This window comes from Lutjanus erythropterus, chromosome 12 (assembly GCF_056507025.1).
Source record: "Lutjanus erythropterus isolate fLutEry1 chromosome 12, fLutEry1.hap2, whole genome shotgun sequence".
NCBI lineage: Eukaryota > Metazoa > Chordata > Actinopteri > Lutjaniformes > Lutjanidae > Lutjanus > Lutjanus erythropterus.
Genome location: NC_139328.1, coordinates 25898834 through 25922871, shown reverse-complemented (window position 1 = coordinate 25922871; position 24038 = coordinate 25898834). Strand labels below are relative to the sequence as shown.

The window sequence follows — 24038 nt, the reverse complement described above, 5'->3', positions numbered from 1 at the left end:
TAAAACAGTGACTTAAATTATGACTACAATTGAAACTGAGTTCCACTGACTACATTTTGACTAAAGCAAAACAAAAACAAAAGACTAAAAAGTGATTTTAATTCAAAACCATTTTCAGTAAGCCATTAAGATCAAATTTAACACTCATTTTGGTTTAAATAAGTGTGTTAGTTATGTCAGTTAAGTTATGTAAGTTTGTATTAATGGGTCTTTGTTTTGTTTGTTGACAAATGGGCTCTTTGACTATTGAGGTTTAGGAATGGTGGGCTGAAAAATGGGTGTTTCTGAATTTATGGCTCTGCCATCATGACAGAACCTGGTCACCCTACTTTTGTTAGTTCACAACACTAAAAGAACTGGGACAGTTGTCCTTAGCTTGATGATCAAGATCAAACAGCCACGATTAATACCTTTTAGCTCCCGCATCTAATGTTACATGTCTAGCAGGTGTTAGCTAGTATCTTCATATCAACAGCAGCTTTTACCTGCCTTGCTAAATTAATTTTCTTGTCATTAGAAGCCACAGTTTAGTCAGATTAACACTGTTGACTGTTAATAAGCGTCCCTGCAGTGTCCACATTACTAAAACTGTCTTGTCTTTAGATCTTGTCTCTTTTCTAAACCACTGTTAAGTTTTAGATTGTGATGAATCGCCTCAATTAACCTGAACAAAGTGTTAGCTCGCTGTCAAACCAATCAGTTTGTTCAACTGAGCAGATAATGTCAATATTTTATTAATCTTATATTGACCTATCCCTCCATAAGCTTGCAGAGATCTGAAGAACAAGGAAAAATTAAGGAGGATTATTTAAGTACCCAGTTGGTTGCAGGTTTACTAAAAACCTACAATATTATGCTACAGATAATCCAGCCAGTGTTGCTGTTTCCAGAGGAGGGCAATTTTAAAAACATGGCTAACTGAATGGCCACAAATGTATTTCCATCTACTTTTTTTGCGGTATAGGATGTGGCAGTTTGGTGTTGCAGTTTGTATGTTGGCAGTTTGAACATCAAATACCGTCTCGATCTTTTTGCTTAGCATGGTTATGTTGACAGCTTCAATCTCTTATTTTTGTTGTGTCCCATGCAGTCAATCATCGCAGCGGTGATTCGTCCAACAGGAATAGCCACACCTTCAACTGTCGTATGCTGATCAACCCTCATGCCGATGGTGAAGCCCAGCCAGTGTCTGACCAGCAGGACGCGTCACAGCTGAAGTATGAGACCATGCAGTGTTTTGCTGTCTCCGAACCCAAGTCTATCAAAGAGGAAGGGGAAGGTATTGTCTCTAACTAAAGTTTCCCTCTCTAAATTTCTTTTTTATTGCTTCCCTTTTGTGCTCCTTTTTTTAATCTTTTGTTCTGTCTCACTTGATTTGGTCCCTCTTTTGTTATTTCCACATCTCTCTTTTTGGCTTTCTGTTTTCGTAGTTCTGTCCTGCCATTCCTACATGTTCTTTATTGTTGTTACTTTCTTTCTGCATCTTTCCATGTCTATTTTGACTTTTTGTCCTCTTGCCATCACTTTTTACATCCCGACTCTCCCAGTCTCTTGTGTCCTGTCCTCCTTTCATCACCACTCCTGTCTGCTTGTCCTCCCATCCACCGGGAGAGACTAATTAGTGCATGGCACTTTGTCATCTTCCCATCTTATCTTATCACACACAAACACACTAGGGAAAAGATTCTGTCTGGCACTCTAATTTTAGATGTCTGACAACCAGATATTGTGCCAATCTGTCCCCCGACAGACGGAGGATGTCTGGTGGACAGACGGATGGCTGCAAGGTTGAGACTGAGGTTTAGGCTGATGTGAAAACTCAGGCTTAGTCTCAGATTGGGGTTCTTGACATCAGTTTTGAGGCTGAGGTTGGTGCTCTTGATGAAATTGTCAAGCAAATTTAAAACAAACTTTGAATGCTGCCAAAAAAAGGAAAAGGGTTGTTTCCATCAACTGATTGGGAGTGAATGAACCAGGCTACACAAAGCATAGTTTAGTTAGAAGTTGGCAGTATAGACTACCTTTGTAAACATTTAAAAAGAAGAGAGAGACAGAGGAAGAGAGATTGCAAACCAAAAACAAAACCATTTGAGTGCCAACTGCCAATAAACCTCAAGGAAAAATATAAAGAAAAAGAGGAAGAAACAAAACCAGTTGCTTTGTCCAGCTATGAGAGAAAAGTTTTTTCTATTGAGCAAGCAGTGATTATTCTTTCGTGGAACAGTTGATGCCAACAGCAGAAACTGCTTCTTCTTGTCTTGGAGCAGAAATAGTCAGTTAAATGTTAAAAGTAAAAGTACATGAAAGTATGAAAGAGATGTCCATAAAACTGTTGATTAGACACCTTGAACTGTAAACAAGGTCAGTTATGACTCTTTCTATTAAAACCATTTGATCCATGGAGTTTTTATATTTGTAAAACTTTCGTCAAGCTGAAAAAAGCCATTTTAACGTCTGTAACATCACCACAGTGTAAAGTCTGTGGGCTGAATGGGAACTTGTGTGTGGGATAAGTGGGGAAACAGCACTGCACATATTCAGTGGACTATATAAGCAGGAAGTAAATCTAGAAGCTACAAAAGATTTTCAGCTTGTGTGCCAGGTGAGCATCTCCCATTGGACTGAATGGGCGCCATCTTTGCATTTACTATTGAATTCGTTATATTATATCTATGCAGAAACCACATCAGGTGAGCGTATAAAGTTTTTTTTAAAGACTTTGCAGTTTCAGTCAACCTTTTCTGATGTGATACTTCAAAATATGCATAAAACCATGTTGAAGGAAACACAGCTATTGAGGTTCATTTTAAGATTGAAACCAGTGTTGAGGTTCAAAATAAAGTAGTAGTTAGTAATAGTTTTTGTTTTATGAGAATAAAGCTTCAGTTGCATTGATGTTTGGATTTATGTCGGATTTAATGTTGTGACGGATATAAGGCTGAGGTTGCTAATGAGACTGGGACCATATTTAATTTGAAGGTACAGACAGACAGACAGACAAAATTATTAAGAGCTGTTGCCTTGTGTTTTTAATGAGACAATCTGTGAAGCTATAACAGGTGAGGAGCCAGACTAAGATCACCCAAGAGAGGGAAAGTAAGGTCACACTTACCAACAAACACACACACCTAGACACACACACAGAATGGGAGGCTTTTAGGTTTTTAACTCCCACCTCTCTCTTAATCTGAAATACTGCCCATGGTATATCATTTTGCATTAGTTAGTAAAATATAATTTTGACCCATACTTTTCCAAACACGCAGATTTCCAGTCATGTCTCATCTGTGTGGCAAGAAGAGTCCCAGTCAAAGAGAGACCTGTGGTGCCCTCATATGAGAGCTTCACCACACGTCAGGATCTTCAAGGTATGTTGTAGGATGCGTGACACAGTGTGCAACTTGTAGATGTTTGCTGGAACTCTGTGGTCAGCTACACTGCTGAGTAATAACCCCACTGCGCCATAACATCTAAAATATGACAGCCATCTGTTAATATCAAGTGTTTTACCTGTTCAGGTAAGATCACATCCCTGGACACCAGTCTGCTCCGTGCATCCATGAAGCCAGGCTGGGAGGATCTGGTCCGGCGGTGCATTCAGAGGTTTCACCTGCAGAATGACGGAGAGATGTCATTTGCCAAGAAACACCAGCAAGACGGTGAGTCAGACAATTCAGAGCTCACCGTACAGCCTGCATCTGATAATAATTTTTCACCAATCAATTTGTAGGAATGATATCATAGTTTGTCTGGCACTCTTCCTCTACGTCATGTTTTATGATGTGAATTTGTTTTATTTCGTAAAAAGTGTAATTTTCTGTCCGTGTCTTTGCAGTATTGAGGAATGGCCACGCGCTGAGCCCTCTGTACAGATTCTCACTGGCAGACGGCACCATCGTCTCAGCTCACACCAAGAGCAAGCTGGTCCGGTCTCCAGCCACCAACGAACCACAGCTCTACATGTCCCTCCACATCCTACAGAGGTACCACCAACCACTCTGTCTCTACTTCTGTTTTTCTCTACAATGTACTTAGTCATGCGGAGGTGGCACGGATCAGCGTAAAGATGAATGAAGTAATTTGTTTTGTAAGATTTTTAAATAAGATCTGGTTCTTGGTTTCCTCTCCGACAGAAGCAACTTCAGGCTACTTAAAAATCCTTTATATGAAAGAAAAAGAAACCCCTATCTCAACCCCTTTTTTTTCTTCAAAGTCTTTTTGGATGTGATTCTTTCCTATTATGTCTTTAGAATAAGAGCCCCCCAGGATAATAGACTTATTTGAACTGAATCTTATCTCAGTTCAGTTAGGTTGTAGCTGTAAAGGAAGCAGGATTTTATTTTAGGTAGGTAATTAAATGAACTTGAGGTGCAGTGAGTGTACATTATTAAAAACAGTTAATGAATCAAAATAATTGTTTTAATGGGCCTATATTTAGTTTTTGATATGCTTATAGTAAAGCTTAGAAGTAGTGATTTTTATTACAGCAATACATACAGTTTGTATGTATACAAACATACAGTTGAAAAAAGGAAGAGTATTTCTAGCACAGATATAGAGGGAACAGTCAGACCTGAAAACAGAAATAAAAAAAATAATAAAATCAAACCTTTTCTGGTGCCTAAAAAGGAGTATTGCAAATTAGTTTTAATATACTGCAACGCCAGTTAAAATCTAGTCAAAATTTGTCTTCACAACTTCTCAACGAGTATTTAATTTTTTCTAGATGCAGGTGCTGCATAGCATCTTTCAGAAAGAGAATGTGGAGTGGGTTGCGGTGACATTAAAGAACTCTCAGACTTTTTACATTTTAGATCTCATCTGACAGGAAGTCCTGGAACTTGCAGGGAGCCAGTTTAGAAAAAGTGAAGTAGCTCTACATCAGTCAGCGGACACACTGAAACCTTGAGGTTTGATGAGTTGAGTTTTATGACCTCTGGATAATGAATCTCCAGTTTGGTCCTGTAGCTGCCACTTAAGTTAACCTTTCATAAAATTGACTTTTCACTCATGACTTTAATAGCATAACAAGATAGATATTATTTCCTCTTCTTTCCCCTGTTGGTCTGTGTGTCTATCACATGTTTTTTCTCAGTGTTTCTTCTTGATTTGGACAAAGAGGGGGATACAGCAATGTAGATTAACAACAAAGAGCCTGTTATTCAGAACCGCTGCCACATGTATAGACCAAAACTGACACAAGCGCCACCAGTCAGTCCAGTCTACAGTATCTCCATCCCTCCCTCCCACCACCATGAGCTACAGCGACTCAACCACCATCCCAGCCTTTGGTATGACCATTCAGAGTCAGCATTTGGACAGCAGTCAGAAAACAATGCCAGGACTGTTACCCGGAGCATTCGGGGATCAATGGCGAGAACTTGGCCTTTTTACTTCCACAAGTTTCACATTCAAAATTATCGCTCCAGCTTTCAGCACAATCAGAGCTTTGTGTGTTTGGTGTGGAGCTGAAGCTGATCCATGTTTCAAGCTCTCTTTCTGTTACAGCTTTAGGCCTCGTTACAGCCTTGTTTTCTCAGTTGTGTACACTGTTTCAGAGCTGCTATCTGTTCTAGTCCTTCATGACATGACTGATTGAAGCTGAACCAAAGGGAGTTATTCAACCTCTCCATGGCATGCTTTGTACTGAATCCAAAATACTATTTTCACTTTTAGTAGACATTTACTGACAAAATCAGTAATAGAATATCACAGTTTGTGTTAGTAGTGGACAATGTTTTTTTTTTTTACAAACCGGTCATGTGTTTTTTAAGGGCAGATATCAAAAGTTTGAAAATAAACACATTTTATGTCAATTATTAGACTTGGCTAATGGCTTGAGTAAATGTTCTTGACCTTGGAAACAGTAGCTTGACCAAAAACCAAGAAGGACAACAATAATTCCAATTCTTAATTCTAGAAAGAATTTAAAGAAAAAAAAAAAAAGAATTATTTTTGATAATGTTTGAGTGGGAGTTTCCATTTGAAAAGCCTGGAAAACAATGCAGACAAAATTGTCCTTTAAGTAAAAGTCAAGATTATGTGCACACTAGATTATATCTATAGCTACTATAACTGGTATATTTCTTTAGACTGAACCAGCAACATTTTGACCCTACCCAGTCTTTGTTCTGTAAATGCTAACATGTCACTTGTGTGTGTGTATAGGTATATCTGAAAAACAAAATTAAAGGGGACTACAGCATAATGCAAAAATATTGCTCAAGATTTAGTAAACCTAAAAAAATATTGCTAAAGGGAGGAAAAATACACCCTGAATGAAAGATACCTTCAGAATTCGACATTCCCAAAATCTAATTTCAAAGGAGAACTCAACTTTCTTGAGGAACTTATTGCTTCACTTGACTACATTTATCATAAACACTAAGTGGACATCTGCATAAAAAGTGGTGAATTTTCACTTTAATTAACCACAACGTCATTCTGAAAATTTATACATATACACATTTTCACACCCACAGTCTGCCCATGTACGACCAGCACTCCTCTGAACCAGGTCAGATTCTTGTGTCTGTTTTCTTTTTCTTTTAGGGAGAACATGGGTGGCATGACTGCAGACCAGGGCATGGCCAAACCAATGACCCCAACCAGTGTGAGTGGTCCCTCCCCTTCCCCTGATGCCAGCGTCACCAGCAACACGCACCACTCCACCATGGCCTCCAGTACCCCTGGACGTGCTTTTGGGGCTGTGTCAGGTCGGGCGCCCACACCTCAGGGAAACAGCCATGCACTCAAGGTGGGCAGTCCCTCAGCCCATGGGAGCCCCAGCGTCACTTCAGGGGCCCAGGGAGCCATGTTGTCTCCTCGTCATCGCCAGAGCCCCAGCATGGCGGCCAGCAGCAGCAGCTGTGGCAGCCCTCATCTTCCCCAACATCCGGCTGGTTCTTTCTCTCCTGCAGCCGGCCTCCACTCTCCAGCATCCATGTGCAGCAGCACAGGTAATGGCCAGGGGTTCAACTCCCTCAGTGCACTGCAGGCCCTCTCCCAGGGCCACAGGGTTTCCCAGGGACTAACAGAGGGGCAGCATCCAGAGTCACCTGACAGAAAGCCAGGTGGCCAGGAACAACCCAAAAACAATCCTAGCTTAGAGGCCGACTTATTTGGAAGCTTTGGGGAGCAGCATGACTTGTTGTCATCACAGAATCAGGAGGGTGAGCAGGAAGAGGGCAGAGACGGTGACCCGGACAGCTTAGGAGGTGATGGAAGCTTAGGGGAGCTTGGTGATGCCCCAAATCGCCTTTTGAACACAAAAGGGCACACAAAGCTGCTCCAGCTCCTCACCACCAAACTAGAACCCTCCGATCCCTGCTCACCACTGCAGCCTCTGGGGGACGAGCAGGACTGTAAGGACCAGTTGGGTGGGGTTGGTGGTGTGGGTGGGGCTGGGCATAACAACCACTCCACCTCGTTAAAAGAAAAACACAAAATTCTCCACAGGTTGCTGCAAAACAGCACCTCACCGGTGGAGCTGGCCAAGCTGACAGCTGAGGCTACTGGAAAGGACCCAATTGGTCCAGAGTCAGCTTCAGGGGACAACATGGCAGCCCTTGGTGAACTCTGCACAAAACAGGAGCCAGGGAGCCCCAAAAAGAAGGACAATGCATTGCTTCGATATCTGTTGGATAGGGATGATAACAGCATCCTCGATAAAGCCATCAAGATGGAGCCTGGTGATGGACCGAAGTTGTCCAATGTGAAGACAGAAAAACAGGAAGTGGGTTTCAACATGGCGGACCAGGTGAGTGTTGTTGACAGCAATATTCATAGTTAATGCTGTAATGATAAAAGTGTCCCTGAATTGGCATAAAATTGCTCACCAGCAAGTCTGAAAGTCAATTAATGATTTAAAGGTGCTATGAAACAACTAGCAGAGGGCTTACTGCTTACAAATATTTACACGTTTTTAGCTAGGAAGGGAGTTATTCAGTGCTACTGGCTGCTGTAAACACCAGTCAATATCTGTGAATTGTGTTATGTCCAGTCCTTTGCTAACTTTTCCCAGACTGGAACTCCGAGTGAAAACAGCAGTATGTAGATCAATTTCAGTCTCTGAGGCCTACTAAGGCCAGTTTGAGGACAGAGAATAAAATACCAAGGTGGCTTTCTCAGCACGTTTAGCTCCTGGGACCCCGTGGCTGAGTCAATTAACTGCACTGATGATAGAGCTAACAGCAGGTAGCAATTAGTTACTTTAGCAACAAATTAAGCTATCTTTCCATCAGGAAACTCCCGAAATGACCTTGGTACCTTATTTCCTGTCGGACTTGAAGGCTGTGTTCGATTCCTGTCTGGCCACTGGTCACTGGGAGACTGCTGAGCTCAGTTCCATTGCCCAACTGTTACCATTAGCAATTAGCTTCTTCAGACACAAGTAAAAGAGGACAAAAGAAGTAAAACCAGAAAATAGAAGAATTCTCCATTAAACTCAGTGTCACCCAAATCAATGAACAAAGTTATACAGTTGTGTTTTTTAAGTGATAGTTGTTTTTTTGTACAGTGTAACTTGACTGTGCTCTGATGGCCCCATAAGAAAGAAAGTGAGAAACCATTTCATTGGATGCTAAATTAGTATATGCGCCAAGGTGTGGGCTGACGTTTTCTAGGGTTTTCCAGGACATGACAAAGTCTAAGGCTAAAATACCATTATGAATACCAAAGAATACCTACAAAATGACTGTTTTTGTCATTGTTGGGCCACATACTGACATATAGGTGATGTATAGTGTAAAAGACGTATGTGATAAAAACACTTAAACTGACTTTTAAAGTCAGAATTGTTTTTAAGGAGTTTACAATTTATAAATACCAGTTGCTGTTTTGTTGGTCCCAGCTTCCTGAATTGATTTGCTGCTTCTTTCTGTTTGGTATAATTGAAAGTTTTATCTTTACATTTTGGACAGTTGGTAAAACATTTCCAGCAGAGAGACATGATAACAGTCAGAGCCCCTTAGCCTCCTTACACATGAAGAGTTCTGTTAAATGCACAGGAATGTATGTCGCAGTGAGTTTTGATGCAGTAACTGATAGAATGGTACAGAGATGGTGCAATGTGAGTTGCAGTTTAAAATTAGACTTTGTCTCTTTCCACTTACTCTAACCCCTCACTAAAAGTTTCAGCCATCAAAATAAGGTCTTCAAAACTTTTGCCCATTACAACTGACTGCTGTACTAATTCTTTAACTCCTAACTATGAGATCCACACTCTTGAATTGCTGTGACACAATCAGGCAGACAGTTTTAGTCTAGACATGAGTTTCACTAGAGAGTACAATTTCCCTTCCCTCACAAACAATCTTCAGCTGACAGCAGCAAGTTAATTCTGGAATCCGTAATTAGAGACAGCTAATATCATCTGTTAAAATGTGAGATTTGTTAGCACCAGAGATTTAGCAAATGTGTATTATTTTTCAGATGAGTTCTGGACCCGAAGTGTTACTTGCTATTGAAACCCAATCCTGTAAAACATGCTTAAGTCTAGATTAATAATGCAAGTCTGCTAATAATTTTAGCTGAGTACACTGTCAGATAAAGCTTTACAGCTTTCGTACATAAACTGAGGTTGAAATTTTGACCTGGTCACAGTGCTGCATGAAAAGTCATGGGGTTCCCAATGACTTTTGAATTCATCCTCAGAAGACTGTTAATGTCAGTACTAAATTTAACTATCATGGCTGAAAAAAGCATCGTAAAGATTCTGGGATGCATCTTCCAGGTTGCATAAAACTTAGTCTTGTAGTGTCTGGTATTTCTTGTTGAATGGGTACAGCAACCAAGCAACACATGATGGTAAGTGTGTCTTCTGAGTAAATAAAATAAGTTGAGTCTGTTTACTGAACATATTAAATATGAATGTATTTACCAGCTCCTATAAACACTTGTAAGTGAGAGGCACAGCTCTTCTTCACAGCAAACTTCTGTCGAAGGTGTGTTAACCTACATGTTGATGGCAGGCTGTTAGGAGTTAATCCTGAAAGATCCTCTGGCAGGAGAGGAACAGGAGTATTATTTAAACTTGGGGAAACCAAGAGTACATGGGCATGATAATTGAAAACACCATACATGCTTGTGTATAGTTATGATTTACAGAGAGAATGTTTATGTGCTGTATTTGCAACATAAGAAGTTCTCATATGAAGAGCAGAGGAGTTCTGTTTATGTGGCACAGCATGTAGGTTTGTTTGCGTGTGCAGTGGGTCTGTGTTTCTTGTGTGTCTATAAACATTCACGTATGTACAAATCTCCCAGAGGACTGAAAGATTATGTCTGGCAGTGGCACCAGTCTATAGAAGTTGCTTCCTAGCCAGTGTTTGCCTGTGTAGGAAGACCATAAGGGAGAAGGAGGAGGATGAGGAGAAGGCTAACATAGAAGCAGTGAAAAGTAAGGAACAAGAGGTGAATAAACTTCAGGGGTCAACCCAGGAGCTATGGAAATCAAAGCAGCTATAAAAAACTGCACAGTGTGGGACTCAAACATATAAAAACAAACATTCAGTTTTGACCCTGCATTGCTAAAGGGATGGTTCATCCAAATTACAAAATAACAGAATTTTTATTTACCTCTAGTGTTATGTAGTGATGCTGAGAGTTTTGGTTTTATCTGTTTAGATTTAGTAATATCCCTCTTGGATATCTTTTCACACTTTTTGACAATCTGCCTCTGTGAACGATTTTCAATCAAACTATTTTGTGCCTAAGGTAAGTGGTAGGAAAAAAAATCATCCCTGTAGAAACTGTTGACTCCAGGCTTAAAGAATGAGTGTGTAGGACTTAATGGTCTTTAGTGCTGAGGTTGTACATACCGCTTGCCCCACCCTCCCCTTCCAAGCATGTAGGAGAAACTACAGTGGCTGCAAAACTCACAAAAAATGTGTGTGTGCATGCGTGCATGCGTGTGTGTGAAAGCACTATCTAGAGCCAGTGTTTGGTTTGCCCATTCTGGGCTACTGTAGAAACATGGCAATGCAATGTGGTGCCCTCCATGGAAGAGGACTCACTCCCTCTGTAGATCTAAATGGCTTAAAGGTAACAGAAATACAAAATACAACTATTCTTACTTTCTGGTGATTATACATTAATGAAAACATACTTAACTCATTATAATATTCAATTTCTGCCATATTCTGCCAATAGATGCCCCTAAATCTTTCACTCTGGACCTAAATGGACTATGTTCAGGAGTTTCTATGCTTGATTAACAGGTTTCTCATACTTTTCTCATACTTGATTTAGACTGACACAGTGACCCAGGTTCACATCTCTCCTCGCTAACTGACTGCAATATGGGTCAGATGTAGAGCCCCACACAGGCCAAAAACTCAAGACCGTGAATGGCCCCAGCCCAACAAAGTCTGTAATTTTTCAGCCCGAGCCTGCCTCAGCCCGAGACCAACACCAGCCCTGGCCTATTAAAAGAAAGAATGGCCTGAACCTGGCCCTATTAGACTTCAATACATGATACCCAGCTTTGGTGAACATGTGCCTACTCAGGATTGAAATGAATTTGATGATAATGACATATAACAATCATTTAACATGGTTCATGGCTTAGCAATGAGATGTATAAAACTACACTGCAGACTGGAATCTCAACTTACAGTGACAGCGAGAGATGAACTTGTAACATCAGTTACCCATGAGTGGGTCCAGTGTGCTATATGTGTGTCTTTTGTTTGAATGGAGTTTTTGAGTGGTAAACCAAAATTCAGCAGGAAGACCAAACAAACCAGGTTTCAGCAGCACCAACACCATACAGTGAAGCATTCTGTATCTTACAGTCATTGCTTAGTTTAAACGCTGGAAAGTGTAGCCTTTTTAAGTTGTTGAGTCTCATTACCAGGTTGTGAAATACAGACGTTTGGGGTGGTGGCTCGACCTGAGTCACTGAGCCTGAGTATTTGACAACCTGCTAATGAGACTCAGCTATCAACTAATTTACTCCAGAATTGCTTGCAGCAGCTTTAAAGTGCAGGTGCGTTGGCATAGTTGAAGTTCATTCCAGGAAGGGGCTGAAGGCCGCCGACTGAGGTTCAAAAGTCTGGCATCCTCAGATACAAAGGCAACACTCCAACCAGCAGTTGTGCCTCCGGACAGCGGAGGCTGCTGCCGGAGGGGAGGTAACCATTCTCCAACCATTCTCCCGTCCTGGATGGATTGGTTTGTAGTTTGTAGGTTGAACTTAATCCATGAACTAACTGTTGATCTGGTCCTGATGGTGCCAAGGACATGCTTTTTAAATGGAGGTTAGGGCAGTTGATTGATGTTTATGATGTTCCAGTTTACCAGAGCAAGAAGCAGAACAGGAAGAATTTTAAGCTGAGTTTGACTTTTTAGTTGAGCTTTGGCCTCTAAACCTGGCAGAAAATCAAACCAGTACAAGCCCTTATAGTTGTTGCTTTAGAGAGGACAGCAGTAAACTCTAATAATGGCCTTTGTCTGCGCAATGTTATACTTAGCCATTTGGTGTTAAGGTAAAGGTAACACCATTAAGGGATGGCATTTTACTAACATCTCATGTAGCTGTAGGAAAATACAACAAAGTTAGCCAACTATAGTTATCCACTAATGCAAAGTTCAAGTTTGATATCTGTTCGCTAACTGCATCAGACATGACTCCTGAGTCTGCATATCAAAATGATTTTAGTAACTGTTATTGTATTTAAGTACACTGCCAGGAAGTTAAAGCAAGACTGAATTAACGGGACGCCACACTGCTTGGGCTTGCAGTGAAAGCTAATACTAGTATGCTATTTTTTAAGGTTTTATCTATGAATCTGATTTTATGTCCAAACTCACAGATAGCTACTTGAGGCACAATGCGAGAAATGCTTTCCACATACCGTGGAAAATATTGACCGTCAGCAGTGCTGTGGCCAATTGACTTTCAATATATTACGTAAACAAAGACCTTAGCTATAAATGGAAGAGGTTAGCTACATCATGGGTTCTTCACCTGTCCAACCACAACTATAGGCCTATTTTTTGTAGGAAAAATTGGGGGAACGTGTCCCTCGCATCCCCATTTAAAATTATGCCCTTGTACCCTTGTGGCCATGCTGTGTGTGTGTTCACTGCGTGTGGTTTTGTGTGTGTGTGTGTGTGTGTGTTTGTGTGTGTGCGTTTGTATACACTGTGGCAAAACAGAGCCGTGACTGTGTGTCTTACTGTACATCACACATGACCTCATTAGTGCTGGCAGTTTATTTTTAGCTCCTCCTCTATTCATCAGCCAAACGGCCGGAGGAAACCGTTCTGTCAGTGGTGTGTGTGTGTGTGCGTGCGTGCGTGGGTGGGTGCGCGCGTCTATGTGTGTGCGTGCATGCGTATGTGTGTGTGTGTGTGGCAGATTAAATTACACTGTAATACTGAGGGTGGTTTCAGTTTCTTTCAAAGTTGTCATCAAAAATGAATATCAGATTTCTTGTTTTCATGATATGAAAAATACTTCTCACATTTAATCTTTGTTGTGTTGCTCTGACAAAACAAAGACAAAGAATAAATTATCCTACATTTATTGTATCTTTTGATGATGTTAACATCAAGATTGCACCTGAGCTGAATGCTTCCCTAGTTCTGTTGGCAAAAACAGATTCATCACTGTTATGTAAGAGAACTTGTATGTAATCCTAGATGTAAGGGTGTCTCCTGCAGTAACTTATAAAGCAGGGCTGCAAAATGTAAGACTGAAGCACTTTCCTTAAACAATCATTGAAACTTCAATGATCCCTTATAATTAACAAAAAAACATTTTTGCATATATCAAACAATGCCAAATGTGTTTTTTTCCTCAATTGAAGCTTTATTCCACAGTAGCATATTTCATATTCTCTGACAGCACATAGCATATGAAACCTATAAAGACATAGAGGCCTACATCAGATAACATGTGAAGTGCGCTCATAAAAATAATCTCTGCTGTATTTCAGATCTTTATTTGATAGTAGATTGATTAAATTTTACTTGATTATTTATCCTGTTAACCACAATTAATCAGTCATTGATTAATTGTTATCATCCCTAATCGTAAGTTTTCTCACATCATGACAAAGCGGCATGTGCTTTAAATTAAAGATCACATAAAAGGTGAAAATGATGTGGGTTTATAAAATGTGTTGAAATCATATACTGAACTTGTGAGTTGTATGTCTGGACCAAGACTCCACATGAAATAAGACCCAATATGGGAGACCCTGTTACACAATTTTTCAAATATAACTGGAGGAGTACAAAATGCAGCCATTGTCATGTCTTTATCAGTGGAAATCAAATGCTATCCCAGGGTGATGTCTCTTAAACATTTTGGTTAGAGAAATGAGGCACATTGATGCTGATGTCAGGTGAACAAAACAAAAAAATGTTAATGAAGAGTGTTCACATTTTTGTAATGTTTTGCACCAGTTAAGTCATTTTATGCGGGGAAGTACCTTATCTTCTAATCCGGCTTTTTCCTGTTGGTGATCTCAGACCAGTGAGTTGGAGGACCTGTTGGAGGACCTACAGAGTGGCGGCCAGCAGCAGCTGTTCGGGGCCCAGCCACCAGTCAGAAGACCGGCCTCCTCTTCATCCTCCTCTACTTCTGTGCAGCCTGGTTCCTCTGTGGACAAACAGACCATTATCAGCAACATCCTGACAGACAGCAGCAGCAGCAGCAGCCCCCCCAACCAGCACAGAGCCTTCCCTGCTATTGTCCCTGCAGGTACATCTGTTTATTTCTGACACATCATGTTTTTTACTTGGGACATGTGCAATACATATAGAATAATGTACAGTGAGTGGATCATTATTGCTCTGATGTGAAGCAAAGGCTGTTACATCACCCTGAATGAGTTTATCATGCAATAATAACCCGCTCATTGTACATTTTCCGGCTTATTGCATGGCTACTTAATTTAAAAAATCAATAATTTCACATCAATCAAGAATCTAGTATGTAACAAAGCCATGTATTAATTAATAAATAAATAGTAATGAGAAAATCTTGTTTTCTGCCCAGCAGGCTTTAATGCTGCCAGGCCAGGCCAGCCGGGTCGAGGTGCTCCTCCAGTCAGGAGCGCGTCTCTGGACAGTGGTATGGGCCCCAACCCCAACACTGGAAGACCATTTCCTCCACAGCAAAGGAACAATGGCCCCTACTCCTTATTCCAGCAGCAACAGCAGCAAGGCATGATGGGAACCCACGGAGGCATGGCCAACCAAGCAGCGATGGCCAATCCAGGTCAGGCAGGAAAAGAGATAAGATAAGATAAAATATGAAGCAGAATTCTTGTGCCAGAGATTGCTCCAAAATTACAGTAATAAAAGAATAAAATCAAGAGTATACAGCTAAAGTGTATAAGTGGTAAATGCAAAGAACAGTACAGAATAAAAATAGAAGTAAGATAAGTTAAGTAAAGAGTAAACTGAAATAAACTAAAATAGAAATAGTATCTGCAGTGATATTTAAAGTAATATGGACAGTGATATTAAAGTAGGAAAAAGTAATATTGTATGTGATAATGAGAATAATATTGCATGATATTCAACAAAATATCACATGATCTTGCATGTAATTTTGTGCATAATAATGATAATAATAATAATGATATTGCACATGTAATTGAAACAAGTAAACATTGAAAAAGTAATGCTGCACATGATATTGTTGTTAGTTTGTTCTTAGTTCACAAGAATTTTTTTTAAAAAAGATCTATAAAAAGTACGGAAAAATATGTAAAAAAGAGACTGAAGAGAGATGAAAAGCAACCCTGGAATCTTGCTGTTCCTGCCTGATTATTTCTGTTTCCCCCCCAAATCAGGTATGATGAGTAATGGGTCAATGCGGGGCTCCATGCAGCAGGGCTGGGGTCCCCAGGGGCCCATAGGTGGTGCTGCAGGGCCTATGATGGGCCAAGGGGTCGGTCCTGGTCGCATGGTCCCCAACATGAACACTGCGATGCCCACAAGAGGCCCGCCTGGATCCAGAGCTATGGTCAACATGCAGATGATGGGCAACGGTGAGAGGATAAATAAATAAAGAAACTGACATCAACTCTCGTCAAAACCTGAACTGATTCTCACATTTTTGCACATTTTTTTCCCTCAGAGATGGAGATGGCAAACCCCACCTACCCACAGCAACATGCTCCGCCCAATCAGACTGCACCATGGCCAGACCGAATGATGACTATGGATCACTATGGAAACCAAAGCAGGTATGGCATTAAATCCATCCAGAGTCATTCAGTTGAAATGAGCATCAGATGTGGGCTTTGTCTGGTTCTTTGACTCTGGTGTGACAGTAACATCATGTTACCATCCAGGCCACCATACGGCATCCCTCAGGGGGACGGGATGGGGTGCTGCAGTACAGGGCCTGAGGGCCAGCCAGATGAAGGAGCCCTGCTGAGCCAGCTGTGCTCAGTGCTGAAGGACTACGAGGGTCTGGAGGAGATCGACAAAATGCTGGGAATCCCTACACTGGCTGGACAAGTGAGTCCCCACAAACTGACCTTGAGAATCACCTGGCTGAAGAACAATAAGAAATCACCTACAAATATGTATTTTATTTTATTTTTTTCACTTTTTTCACCTTTTTTTCACTGCATGATTGTGGCCAGAATGCTAATCACAATTACTTTGATCAGTAACAATAACAAAACAGGGCACTATTTCCATGTTGTGCTACTTTTCATCCAGTGTACAAATTTGTGTATCAAAATAAGACTGGTCCTCATTCACACTGCATAGAGGAAAAATGTGAAAATCTACAACTCAGTAACATCCTGTCTTTCCAACCTGCAGGGTCCTCTGTCAGACCAGGACCAGTATCTAGGTTCCTCGGACCCAGCGACCGGCATGAAGCCTCTCATGTACAGTCAACACTACGGTGGCCAGCCAGGTTACAGCGGTATGCCTCCTGATGGTGGGTACCCTGGCCCCTCTATGGGGCCGCAGAGGATGCCGCCTGCTGGTTACCCCCCGATGATGAGGATGCCTGGGAGCGCAGGGCCCAGACCGGTCGGGATGAGGCCAGGGGGGCCTAATCCAGGAGTGCCACCGCAGCCCAACAACCTGAGGCTCCAGCTGCAACACCGCCTCCAGGCCCAGCTGGTATGTGGAACCAAATATTCTGTATCACTTTTCTTCCTATTTTGTGACATTTATTGACCACCAACCAGGAATGTTGTGGTTAACAGAAGGGACAGAGTATCACACAAACCCCAATTACACCAAAAAGTATTCATAATGCTGTAAATGGTGCATGCTTGGTGACTACTTACAGGTCGTGCAGTGGCTAAAATTAGCTCTGGCAAGTATCTTTCATAGCAAATTGGATACAAAAAGAAAACTATTTTTTATTACTTCTTATCCAGCAGAGGAGGGTTTTATAAAATTGGAAGGTTTACAGCTAATGTGATATAGCTTGATACACTGTTCACTCTCTGATACCGTCAAGGCCTTTTGCAACTGGTTACTGGAGCAAATTCATTTCCAAACTTTCACCAAAGTCGAACTATGTGCAAACTCAGTGTGATTTACTTAAGCTCAGTGAGCTGATTCACTCATTGAGACAATTTCATTACAGCAAACCAAGTTTGGTTCAAAACTTTAAAGATTTATAGATGCTACATGACTGAGTCCTCAAATAAACGGCCAACAAACTTGAGAGTAAATCAGTGGTTTCTTTAGGCAGGTATTAATGTATTTTCTAGTATTAACTGTTTAAAGAAACATCACCTTTTCAAACTTTACACAAACTTTAAAAAAATGTTTGAAGAGCCTCACATCTGCATCAATGGAGTGCTTACCTGCTGTTTAGAAAACTGTTTGTGATTCAACTCTTCCTGTATTGAGATTTCCCTGCTAATGATAGCATTTAATATATGATATTTTAGTTAACAGAATATTGAGTGGGGATGGATGTTTTTCTTTGTTTCAGTCACAAATCTGTTCTGGTGAGAAACCAGCATTTAGGTGGGTCTAACTTTAACTGTATCCCTCCCATAAACATTTCAGCACAAAGCTGATGTAAACTTTTAACTTGTAATCCAGCTTTTAATAATAATGCTGAGTCAGACTAGCAAGCATGTACCCTTAGAGGATACTTGCCAACTCTGAGACCTTGAGACTTTGTTTCCTGCATTCTGGCGACTTTTTTTTAGAATAAAAATAACAAAATGATAAGATCACATTTTTTTATGCAAACAAATGCCTGCAGATGAACTCTAGAACTGACACTTCTTAGCTGGAAAATACAGTTAGACTGTATCATGTAGCCTTACTTCATTCAATTTGAATAAGAAAATCACTGGCTTGGGTCCAGGTGGAAATAGTAGTAGTAGTGTGTAGAATACACAGTGTCAGAAACAGGTTATGATCATGAAAAGTAAAAAAGTGTGTAAAAGAAGTTGTCATCCATTGGGAAATTTTGAGAATTTTGAACCAGAAGGAACCCAGGAGAGGTCAGTGAAAAAGTCTCCCTGTGAAATCTGGAGGATTGACAAATATACCTGACGGGAAACCTGATGGAAAACCGAAATCTAAAAACACATGCAGCACAAATTAGGGAGAAGCATTTTTCTTTTGTGTCAATAGCTTTATTTTTCATGGAGTGCTGTGAACTGTCAGGTAATCAGTAAATCAGATATTTATGGTGAGGCCCTTTTCTTATTAATACATGAGTACAATCACAGAAACACATACGTGTAAATGTAAATAAAAACATTAGAAAGCGAAGTCATTGATGGTGCCGCACATCAAATCCTTGGTTCATCCTTATATGAGTGCCAAACGTCATTACCATTAAATAATTGTTTTATTAGATGCAGCCTCCTTTTGCTCTTTTTTCTTACGACATGTGATGTAACAGAGGCGGCTGTCATGCTAACAGGGTTCACTGAGTTTAAACAGCAGCAGCTAGAAAGGAAAAAATGTGTTTCAGCTTTCTATATTCATCAGACTCTTAACAATGAACACGTATGACATGTACACAAGAAGATAATTACATACACAGACTGTACCCTGTGTGACTGACTGACTGACTGACTGACTGACTGACTGTTGTTAACACACTTGTCTGTCTCCTTCAAGTGACTGTATGTACAGTGTATGTGCTAATACTACGTTTGTTTCTAAGTGGATTTGAATTAATGAACACATTTCGTCTTGTTAACTTTAAGGAACTTGGTCTAACATCCAAACTGACGTGTTTTTTAATCACAATATATCCAAGTCTAGACTGCCACCTGGTGGAGATATGGGAGGAAACAGCTTGTATTTATCAACTAAAATAGCACCATTGATTTAGCAGCATATTCGGATATGAGACACGACTCTTGCACCTCCATCTTTACATTCTTCTTGGTGCCAGTGGGGAAACAGTAAAGTCAAAGTCTGAAAGAAAGCTCCTAATAAATGTCTGTAGCATTAGTAGCCCTAGAGTGTGTTTCAGAAGGTCAATATACAGGGACTTGTTTTCAATTCATTTTGAGGCTGTGGAGGAGCAGTCAGGTAACCTTAATTTATGAGTGTGATAAATTATTTCACCTACAGGCATGTCATGGTGCTGTATTGCAACTTAATGTATTTTTATGTCTCAGTGATTGTTGTTGTCTTCTTTAAATTTCCACTGAAATTAATGAAGAACTTTATTTATGCCCCATGCAGAACCGTCAGCCAATGGTGAACCAGATGAGTGGAGTGTCCAATATGAATCTACCTCTAAGGTCTAATGTACCAAACCAGGTCAGTCTATATACTTGTTACTTGTTAAGACCATTAAAAAATTCTCCATCACCATTTCAATGACACCCCTGTGAGGCAGCCATCAGTGTTGAAGGAAATATTTTTCAATGGACCTAAGTGGAGAAGATTAGGAATCAAAATGATGTGTTTTTACATGTGTGTTGCCTCCCAAAAAAGAATTCAGATTCACTTTCACTGTGTGGAAATAGAAATTAAATTAAAGTTGTTTTTAATTTAACATTTATATACCCAGAAGTAAAATACTTGTTGAGATTAAAAATCTTTTCAAAAATGTCCTGGGCAAGAGAGGCAGTGGCACAGATAACACAGTTGCAGATGTTAGACAAACAAAACAACAATATAAAATCAAAATAACGAACAAATTACAGAATCTCCATCCTACAGTCAGATGTACCTTTTTCCAAGGAGTGTCCAAAGTGTCCAGTTAGACAAGGTCTGGACTCTTTAGGCGATTTTAAAACTAATTCCAAGCTGAGGGTGCAACATCCTTAAAAGCCCCTTTTGACAGTTCCATATGGACTTTTGGGACAGATAGTAGAAAAAAGTCCTGAGAGCAAAGACATCACTTCTCATACTTTTTTGTAGGATGTAGAGCTGAAGCTTATAAATACATATAAGTAAGTTAATTAAAGTAAAGAAATAATAAAGTAAAATAACAATAATAACATTCAGTGGCTGAGGAGACTTTCTTTTGACGTGCAAAATGTGTCTAAAACAGCCTCTTATTCAAACTGCAGCAGAGTTATATATTTAATGTCAGTAAATAGTACTTTAGAATTTTATTTGTAGTCTGTTTACTTCCTGTTTAATTTAATCTAAATGTCACCTCACTGCGATTTTTTCTGCAGGGAACCCTCAACGCCCAGATGCTGGCCCAGCGTCAGCGCGAGTACCTCAACAACCACCTACGCCAACGCCAACAGCAGCAACAGCACGTGCACCAGCAGCGTGCCATGATGATGCGGACTCAGGGCATCAACATGCCGCCTAATATGCCCAGCGGGGGCACCGCTCCCACGCCGATGCCCATGGGTGGCACCAACCCGCGGCTCCCGCAGGGCAACCCACAGCAATTCCCCTACCCGGCCTCCAGCTATGGTACCGGTCTGCCTTCTCCTCCTCCACCTCCTCCTCATCCCGGCTCCTCCAGCCCCTTCTCCTCCCCACTCTCCCCCAGCCATCATCTGGCTAGCCAGGGCATGATGGGAAATGTGGGCGGGCAGTACAGCGGGGTAATGAGTCCGCCATCACAGCACAGTGCCTTCCAGTTCAGCAGTTCAGGTATATGATTAGACCAACGCAGTGACATCACATTAGTGCGTGCTTCATGAGCGGTGTAGTCACTTTTTCTGTCATGGCGGCGGTAAATCAAATTTAATCGTCTTTGTTCAGACTGTTTTAATCATGTCCAGTTCTTTTTTAACTTGATTGGGTGTGGTTGGAGGTTGGATGATTAAAATATTTTGTTGTGCCAGATTTGTTTTTGTGTTGCACAGGATTTTCTTCTCTTAAACTCAGATTAACACTTTGTCTGTGATTCGTACATCAATCAGAAGACTACATATAGTAATTCTGTTCGTGTGAAAAGCTCTGGTGGCGGCACTGGTGAACCAAAAATCTTCTCTTTTCTTTAATTTATTGACTTCATGTGTCCTCTGTCAGTGTTTTAAATTGGTTGTGAATGTACTCTGAACCTCATTTGAACAGAATAGAACAGTTACAATGTTTTCTTTTTGTCATGATTTTATTTCAAAGTGCATACATCTCATTCATCTACAATTAATGTTTTATGTTTTCACATTACATTAATAACAACTGACATTAATGTTAGGTTGGAGACTAAAGAAAATGACATCAACAACAGCACAGTACATAAAATAAGCAAAGCAGGAACATCAGATAGTTCAGACCACAACTATATATCAACTGTATAGCTTAAAACATTGTTATCTTCAGGTTTTTGGTTCGTCTCTTTTTCATCGATTGCAGTGTCACCTTCACTAAAGACCTGATTGTTAAAGGTGGGATATGCGATTCTGGAGCAAGACTGTTGATATTTGAACTCAACAGCCAAACAAACATACTCTTCCCTTGTGCTCCTTCAGCAGATTTATTGTCCCTCTCATGCCCCCATCTCCGCTCCCCTCCCCTTCCTCTCCATCCCCCTCCTCTTGTCCTGTGCACAAACATGAATGCAATGTGTTGCTGATCGACTGGAATAGTGTTCTGTGGCTCAGTCACAGACACTTTTTGTTTCCCATTTACATAGGCAGGGCTGTGTGGAATCACCATTTCTCGATTCGCTAAATTTGACAATGATTTTATTGGATTAGACATACCCATACCCATGAAGATTGTTTAAATGTCAGCACTGACATTATTTCTTCTGACTTAGAGGCAAGATCCCATTTGTCTTGTCTGTATTATTTTTTTGTAAGATCTCCAAATAATGTCTGAAGAGTCAGGTAGAGGTAAGGTCACTTACTAACAAAGACAATAGTGTCCGGCTGGTTCCACTGTGGTTATCATACCCATAGATGCAGCTTCTTACCCTTTTATCTTCTCCAATCTACAGGAATGAGCCAGCAGCAGCAACACCAGGACCCAGTGTCAGGTTTTCCATGTGGGGCTGCAACCCCGCAGAGCCCCCTGCTGTCCCCCAGGATGGGGCAGGGTCAAAGCCCCATGCTGCAGCAGAACCAGGGCCAAACCCAGCCCCAGGGCCCAAACCAGGGAGGAGCACCAGGCTACCAGGCGAGCGCCGACCTCAACGGGTGGCCCCAACCTCCCAACATCTCCACCAGCAACAGGTAACAACAGATAAAAATTTATTCACCCAATCTTATGAACATGATCTGAGTCTTACTGTCAAGATTATACACGCTCTTTCTTTATCTTTACCTTCTTCCAGTGTGTACCCCCAGCAGTCCCAGTCACAATACTCCACACAACCCAGTGGAGGAATGTACAACAACAACAACAACAACATGAACCTGGGAGTCATGGCCAGCAGTGGGGGCAACATAAACCAGATGTCAGGACAGATGAACTCCATGACTCCCATGAATACAGAGCAGGTGAAAGATACAAATAATCAGATGAGCTGCTATTTACTATTTTATGCCAAACCATAAACTTTATGTGGGAGGCCATGATTAATGTTCATTTTTGTCATGTGATTTATATTTATTGTGTTATTCTCATCATTACAGGATGGCAGCCTGATCCTGGAGCAGCTGGCAGGGATTGACATGTTAACACAAGAGAGTGAAGCCAATTCTGTAAGTAAAAGATTATTGTCTTTGTACACATTACCTTATATATTATAGTGTTAAATTTGTCATCAGCTATTCACACATAGTGTATACAGATGTTTGTATTAAGCCTGACACTAGTTGGTTAGTGAAGAATGACTAAAGCCTATATTTAGACACAGAAACGACGCTCTGTGATATGCATTGTCATTAGTACATGATATAGTTGACATATTTATCACAAGACTAAGCTATCAGACTGTTGCCCACAGGATCACCTTAAGATGTTCCTCACTTCACCTGTCAAACAGAGTGCTTTGTTTCATTCTGACAGCCTGTTCCTTGTACCTGCATTTATCAATAAACAGCTGTAAATTTGACATATCTTAGTACTCAGTTTTAGGTTGCAAATTAGTTTTGATCTACATGCAACAACTTGGCCAGCTAATTTGCGGCATTGACATCTGATACTACACTGATGATACTACAATTAATCATTTATTGAACACTTCATGCCCTTAAAGTGAAATTTACTTTTTTTCCCTTGGTTCTTGAAGAGCTGAGGATGCATACAGAATGCATCATCTCAACTTGAATGTAAAAACATGATTATGCTGCTGTCATGTGTCAGGGCTAAATAAATACTTACCCTTCAAGAGAAAGTTAGGGTTAGGGTTAGGGTTAGGGTTCAATGCACTTGAGTATCGGAAATCTTTTTTAAATGATCTTTTACTTGATTTTCTGACCCCTGAATCAACTCCTGAATTTTTCTGGCCTTCTGGCCTCATCTTATTTTATTTATCATTTTCATATGGCACTAGCTTGCTGAGCAGAAACAGCTAGATTTAGCAGTTTACTTCAAAACATATTTTATTTACCACTTTTATAGGCATTATAGCAATTACACTGTTAAAACAAAAGACACTTTTTTTTTGGAAATGTGACTCATGAAATACAGGCTCTAGAAGTGTCTGATTCAACTTTTTCCCATTGTCTAGTAGTAAAAAAGTGAAAAATTGCAAT

At 40.6% G+C, this 24038-nt stretch overlaps 1 protein-coding gene across 1 annotated transcript in view; it reads left to right on the top strand.

The window, feature by feature from the left end:
* Positions 1 to 24038, top strand: part of LOC146318069 (nuclear receptor coactivator 2-like) — a 50455-nt gene that overhangs the window by 26028 nt on the left and 389 nt on the right. Inside the window, exons 6-21 of the mRNA XM_084732673.1 lie at positions 1091 to 1279; positions 3267 to 3368; positions 3519 to 3659; positions 3836 to 3983; positions 6553 to 7759; positions 14482 to 14713; positions 15014 to 15232; positions 15813 to 16010; positions 16100 to 16208; positions 16317 to 16485; positions 16798 to 17106; positions 19663 to 19740; positions 20610 to 21042; positions 22337 to 22571; positions 22673 to 22838; positions 22974 to 23042. Coding sequence (XP_084588799.1) covers positions 1091 to 1279; positions 3267 to 3368; positions 3519 to 3659; positions 3836 to 3983; positions 6553 to 7759; positions 14482 to 14713; positions 15014 to 15232; positions 15813 to 16010; positions 16100 to 16208; positions 16317 to 16485; positions 16798 to 17106; positions 19663 to 19740; positions 20610 to 21042; positions 22337 to 22571; positions 22673 to 22838; positions 22974 to 23042 — 4004 coding nt within the window. The remainder of the gene's footprint in view (positions 1 to 1090; positions 1280 to 3266; positions 3369 to 3518; positions 3660 to 3835; positions 3984 to 6552; positions 7760 to 14481; positions 14714 to 15013; positions 15233 to 15812; positions 16011 to 16099; positions 16209 to 16316; positions 16486 to 16797; positions 17107 to 19662; positions 19741 to 20609; positions 21043 to 22336; positions 22572 to 22672; positions 22839 to 22973; positions 23043 to 24038) is intronic.